Genomic DNA, 6,186 nt, shown 5'->3' with positions numbered 1-6,186 from the left:
CTACCCCCCCCCCCCCGACTCCCACTTCAATGAGTACCCCCAACACCTCCTCCCCAGGAGTACCCCCTCCCCCTTGCAGTGAATTCCTCCCTCAGCAGCCACCCGACTCCGCCAGAAGGGGGCACTGTGGGGACCAGGGCAGGGCGCTGGCTGCGTGGGGAGCCCCCAGCTATGCCAGTCCCAGGCTCTCCCTGCAGGGGGCGCCGTGGGGAGCGGGGTGGGAGCAGCTCCCGGCTATGCCAGTCCCAGCCTCTCCCTGCAGGGGGTGCTGTGGGGAGCATGGTGGGGCGCTGGCTGTGTGGGGAGCTCCCAGCTACACCATCCTTGGCCTCTCCCAGGGGGTGCTGTGGGGTGTGGGGTGGGTGCTGGGCTGGGGTCCCCCCCACTCGCTAACCCGCCCCCCCCCATGTGCTCAGGGCTCAGCTGGACGCCGACTTGCCGCTGTCCCAGGAGCAGCTGGAGCGCCTCGCCACGCGGCTCAGCCGGGACATCCTGGCGGCCGCCCACACCCTGCGCCGCCTCTTCCTGGTGGAGGATCTGGTGGACTCGATCAAGGTGGGTGCTGCCCCTTCCTCCCCCCAAAGGGTCACCCCAGCTCCCTGTCCCTGCTGGTGTAGGGGGCCTTGGGCCCCCTGTGAGCATCCTGGAGTGGGGGCGGGAGAAGTGTTGATCTCTGTTTACCCCCCCGCATGGGGACAGGGGCACAGCAGGGGAGGGTTCTCGCCCCCCATGATATGCTCCCCTTGGCTGTTAGGGAGTCATGGGAGGGCGGGGGTGGTACCTACCCCTGGGTCTGGCAGGAGGGAGCAGGAACTGGGGGGATAGTCAGCAATGTGGGGACTCCTTTCCATGGGGGTGGGGGGCAGTGATTAGCAGGGGGTTCTGGGGAGCGGGCGAAGGGCCCCCCATGCCTGCTGGAGGGGGATGCCCACTCTGCAGAGTTTTGGGGGTGCAGGGGGAGCCAGAGCCTGAGGCTGGGGTCATGGCCCAGCAATGCCCAGGCCGTGTGGCCAGTAGGGAGGTGGCCAGGTGATGGCCATGCCAGGTGGGTGGGGCCGGTGGGGAGGCGGCCAGGTGATGGCCACGCCAGGTGGGTGGGGCCGGTGGGGAGGCGGCCAGGTGATGTCCATGCCAGGTGGGTGGGGCCGGTGGGGAGGTGGCCAGGTGATGGCCATGCCAGGTGGGTGGGGCTGGTGAGGAGGCGGCCAGGTGATGGCCAGGCCACGTGGCTGGGGCTGGTGCAGGGCGGGCGCCAGGCCAGCGCACTGGGAAGACGCAGGCACCGCCCGAGCCCCAGGGGGCCACACACTCACAGCTGGCCCTGAAGCACCAGAACTGGACCCCACGGCTTCGCCCGCAGGGATCAGGCCTCCAGCTGCCCTCCCCACGCCCCTGCCTGAGCCGGAAGGTGCTGGGGGTGCTCCCGCCCCGGCACTCAGGCTCAGTGCAGAGCCAGCTGAGGCCGGTCGTTCCCCACTCCCCCCCCGGCTCTGACCCTGCTGGTCCCCGATCCCAGCGCTGGCCTGTCCGCGCACAGCCCTCCCCTGCCCCTGCTGTCAGGCAGAGACCCTCATGCGCCGGCAGCACCTGGTGCCTGGGACTCTGAGAGTTGGATTTCGGGTTGCTAACTTTCTAATCTCACAAAAATCGAACACCCTTGCCCTGCCCCCTGCCTCGAGGCCCCACCCTTTCTCTGAGGCCACACCCCCTGCCCACTCCATGCCCCCCCCCCCATCTCTCACTCTCACTCTCACTTTCACTGGGCTGGGGCAGGGGGCTAGGGGTGCAGCCTTTGAGGTGGGGCCGGGAAAGAGGGGTTTGGGGTGCATAGTAGGGGGCTCCGGGCTGGGGCTGGGAGTTGGGGTTGGGAGGGGGTGAGGGCTCTCGGCTCTGGGTGCGGGCTCTGGGGTGGGGCTGGGGATGAGGGGTTTGGGGGGGTGTTTCTGGGGGTGGGGCCGAGGGATTTGGAGTGCGGCTTCTAGGCAGGGGGGCCAGGAGACTCTGCGCGCTGCTCTCGCCCGCAGGTACCACCGCCCCCCCAGCTCCCATTGTCCACGGTTCTCAGCCAATGGGCAGCAGGACGCCGGCCCCATGGCTGGTCTCTGTGGATCTCAGAGCCATGGCCAAGAACCCACAAGGCTGGCAGGGAACTGCTCCCACTCCATGGCCCTGCCATGCAACTGCCAGCTTCCCTGGAGGCTGGAGGCTGGGAGCAGGGACCCGCGTGAGTCTCTGCTGAGTAGAACCAGCCGGGCTCCCTCCCCGCATGTGGGGCTGCTGCCCCTTGGGGGGCTGGGGCCGGCTGCAGCCCCTGGGCGGGCGGGGGGAAGGAGGCCCGCCTCGCTCTCACCGCGCTCTCTCCTGCTTGTAGTTTGCCTTCCTGTTCTACATCCTCACCTACGTGGGAGCCGTGTTCAACGGGCTGACGCTGCTCATCCTGGGTAAGGCTGGACGGGGGTGAAGGAGGGTCGGGGGGGGGGTGCGGGGCTGGACCAGCGTGTAGGCAGCAAGGGGGTAGCGCTGGCTGTGGGGGCTTCCCGCAGCAGGGGGCGCTGGGAGCGGTGGGGTGTGTGTGTGTCTGACCTGCCCCTTTCTGCCCCCAGGTGTGATAAGTGCATTTACTTTCCCCCTGCTCTACCGGCAGCACCAGGTGAGTGGCCGGGGGTGGCTCAGGGCCACGTGTGCCATTGGGATGGGCTAGCGGGGCCAGCGCACCCGAGCTCACGGGCTGCTGCTGGTGGCTCTGCACCCCCAGGAGCTGTCTGGCTCTGCACCCGCCCCAGGGCAGGAGAGAGAGAAAGATGGCGCCCCCTAGAGGGGAACGGCCCCATGTCCCATTCCCTGCCCCCCTGAGCTAGGGAGTCCCCCGCCCTGGGGTTGGCTGGGATCCAGCGCCCCCTAGAGGGGAAAGGCCCCATGTCCCATTCCCTGCCCCCCTGAGCTAGGGAGTCCCCCACCCTGGGGCTGGCTAGGATTCAGCGCCCCCTAGAGGGGAAAGGCCCCATGTCCCATTCCCTGCCCCCGTGAGCTAGGGAGTCCCCCGCCCTGGGGTTGGCTGGGATCCAGCGCCCCCTAGAGGGGAAAGGCCCCATGTCCCACTCCCCACTCCCTGAGCCAGCCAGTCCCCGCCCTGGGGCTGGATGGGAGATGGCGCCCCCTAAAGGGGAAAGGCCCCATGTCCCATTCATGGAATCATAGAAGATGCGGGTTGGAAGAGGCCCCAGGAGGTTCTAGTCCAACCCCTGCTCGAAGCAGGACCAACCCCACATTCCCTGGAGCTCTCACTTTTGTTCAGGGATCCCCGGAGGCGTTGGGGGGGGGACCCCAGGCAGCGATTTCCGGCTCTCCGGGGGCCCTGTAGCTGCGCGATGGTCTCTGGTGGGGGTGGTTGCCCAGACACACACCACCCCCCGTTTACCTCTCACTTCATCTGTTCCAGGCACAGATCGACCAGTACGTGGGGCTGGTGAGGAACCAGCTGAGTAACCTCAGAGCCAAGTAAGGGCCCCCCGCACCCCTCGTGTCTGCATGGGGGGAGGGGACGAGCGCCCGGCTCTGCCACAGCTCATCGTCTCCCAGGCAGCCATAGTGACCCCACAACGCAGCCCAGAGATGACATGCCCTGCAGCGTGGCACCCCCTGCCAAGCCCCCCGCCCCCCTCCCGTTGGTGCAGTGCCCCCCCGAACCTCCTGTCCCCTGCCCGTCAGCACGGCACCCCCTGCCGAGCCCCCCACCCAGCCCCCCGCCTGCCTCCCATCAGCGTGGCCCCCCCACACGATCCCCCCTCCCGTCAGCACGGCGCCCCCTGCCGAGCCCCCCGCCCCCCTCCTGTCGGCGTGGCACCCCCCTGATCTCCCCCTCCCGTTGGCACGGCGCCCCCTGCTGAGCCTCCTGCCCCCCACCCGTCGGCGTGGCGCCCCCCGCCGAGCCCCCAGTCCCCGTAGTGTGGCACCCCCTGCCGAGCTCCCCGCCCCATGGCTGCAGCACAGCGCCCCCTGCCGAGCTCCCTGCCCCACAGCTGCAGCACAGCGCCCTTACCACCGTTCTGGGGTATTGGGGTCAGCCCTGGAGGCCAGGGGCGAGTTCCTGCAGCATGGTGTCCCCACAGTATTTCCCTGCGGGGGTGCTGGGTTGAAGGCCCTCCAGTGACTCCTTTGCCCGTCCAGCCCTGCCCAGCCCAGGCGTCCTGCGGGGTGTGAGCGTGCTCCCCTCTAGGGCTGGCCCTGGGGGCTGAGTGCCGGGGGTCAGACCTGGGGACATAGGGCTGGAGCATGGGTAACCCGCCCTGTGCCCGCCCTGCCACACGTGGGTGCCGAGGAGGAGGGGGAGGGGCTCCAGCCTGGACCGGGGGGATTAAACCACCGTGGTGATGTTTCTCTTTCTCCCCTTTAGGATTCAGGCCAAGCTCCCAAGTGCCAAAGCGAAGCCAGAATGAGCGACCGCCCCGGCCCGACTCACAGCAACGACGCCCCTGTCCCCCCACCCCGCTGCCCCCCTCGCCCCAGAACCACCCCCACCCCCGCTGGTGACACCCCCCACCCCAGGGAAAGGGGCCGCGGCCCCTCTCCTGGTCAGGAACCCGCCTACACTTCAGCCCCTGCGCTGCCCCCCCGGCCCTGCGTGTTGTGGGGCCGGGACAGGAAGCAGCTCCCTGGCCATTCAGGGCTACGGGGGTGTGGGGGTGACTGAGAGGGGCCCCCGCGATTCGGCCACCACCCTGGGCTGTAGCACAACAAGAGGCCCCTGCATGCCACCCTCCGCTGTGGGCCGAGCCGCACGGCCTGCTGGGCCCTGCCTGCCTCCTGCCTCCGAGCCGCAGCCCCAGCGTGAACCCGGCAGGGCCTGGCCCTGTGGGGTGGGGGTGGGGAAGGGGCAGGCCCCGGCTCCTCAGGGCTGGAGGGGTCTGATTTCCCGGGGGGCTCGGACCCAAGTGAATTCAGGGTCTGTGATTGGTTGGGAGCCCAAGGGCTGGCAGCCTGTTGTGTCCGAGCCCCTCCCGCCCCCCCCCCACTGTTTTTAGTCCGGTGGTCCCTTCTTGGACTGGGCCTGGGGCCACCCCCTGGCGCCGTGGGGCAGGCGCCGCCCTGGTGCCCGCAAAGCTCCACTCAGATTTACACTTTAATAAAAACGCTGGTGGAAAAAACCGCCGGGCAGGGTCCTTCACTGCGGCCACGGCTGGGAGCTGGGGGCGGGAAAGACCCAGACACCAGCAGGGGGAGCTCCTGAGGCTGGGAGAATAGGTGGACGGGGTCACAGCAGGGGCCAATGCTAGGCTCCTAGCCCCCCCCCCACGCTCCGTAATCGCTGCCCACCCTGCCCCGGAGCAGGCGTGGCAGGGCAGGGGGGTGCCGGTGCAGGAGCAAGACGGGGGAGCTGCGTGGAGCCCATCCCCCACTGTCTGGGCAGTGGCTGGCCCTGCGGTGCCCCCCTAGATGTGATCCCTTTACCCAGCACAGAGCTGGGTACCCCTGGCACCAGCAGCAGGAAATGAGAAACTGCCCCCCTGGCCAGGGCATGGGGCCAGCAGGGCAGAGCGAGGGGAGACGGGAACCGGCGGGACGGGGGGTGGGGGCCAGCAGGACCAGCAGGGCCGGGTCATGGCCCACGGGTTACACCATGGTTTGTATCTCAAGTGCCCCCTGCACTTGGCATCACCAACCCCGCGGCAGCTGGCACCCTAAGCTGGGAACGTGGCGTCTAGGAGCTCCCCGCCCCCGGCCCTGCACAGTCCTTACTCCTGAGTAAGGCCCTGTCCCCCCACCCCACTGACAGGAGCCAAGTGGCTTCCTTTGCTGCCCCCCCACTTCACACCGAGCCAAGGACAGGACCAGCTGGTGCAGGGACACTTGAGCCGGGCAGGAAGCCCTGGTCTCTGGCAGCCTTTCACAGTGACCATGTGACGCCGCTGTCTGAGCTCTAACCACTAGACACCGCTCCCTGCCCAGAGCCTGAGCCCCTGCACTGCCTGGCCATGAGAAAGGTGACTGCTCCCAAGCCTCCTGGGTTCTAATCCGAGCACTGACACCACTTCCCTGGGTGTCCTTGGGCCAGCGGCTGCCCGTCTCCCTGTGCCGCAGGCTTCCCGGCAGCCCAGGACGCTGGTCTGGAGCAGCGGCTGGTTTGTATCTGGGATGGAAAGTGTAGCCTGGTCCCTGCGGGTGGCTCTTCCGCCGCAGGATGGGGCA

General features: G+C 68.7%; 1 protein-coding gene across 4 annotated transcripts in view; it reads left to right on the top strand.

The window, feature by feature from the left end:
• Positions 1 to 5,144, top strand: part of RTN2 (reticulon 2) — a 33,367-nt gene extending 28,223 nt beyond the window's left edge. For all 4 annotated transcript variants that reach the window (XM_034793095.1, XM_034793096.1, XM_034793094.1 and 1 more), the window contains 5 exons: positions 417 to 555; positions 2,372 to 2,441; positions 2,604 to 2,650; positions 3,440 to 3,498; positions 4,394 to 5,144. In XM_034793095.1, coding sequence (XP_034648986.1) covers positions 417 to 555; positions 2,372 to 2,441; positions 2,604 to 2,650; positions 3,440 to 3,498; positions 4,394 to 4,436 — 358 coding nt within the window. In that variant the 3' untranslated portion in view covers positions 4,437 to 5,144. The remainder of the gene's footprint in view (positions 1 to 416; positions 556 to 2,371; positions 2,442 to 2,603; positions 2,651 to 3,439; positions 3,499 to 4,393) is intronic.
• Positions 5,145 to 6,186: the final 1,042 nt, after the last annotated feature.

This window comes from Trachemys scripta, chromosome 16 (genome assembly GCF_013100865.1).
Source record: "Trachemys scripta elegans isolate TJP31775 chromosome 16, CAS_Tse_1.0, whole genome shotgun sequence".
NCBI lineage: Eukaryota > Metazoa > Chordata > Testudines > Emydidae > Trachemys > Trachemys scripta.
The sequence above is the reverse complement of the archived record's forward strand: the minus strand, read 5'-3'. Positions and strand labels throughout refer to the sequence as shown.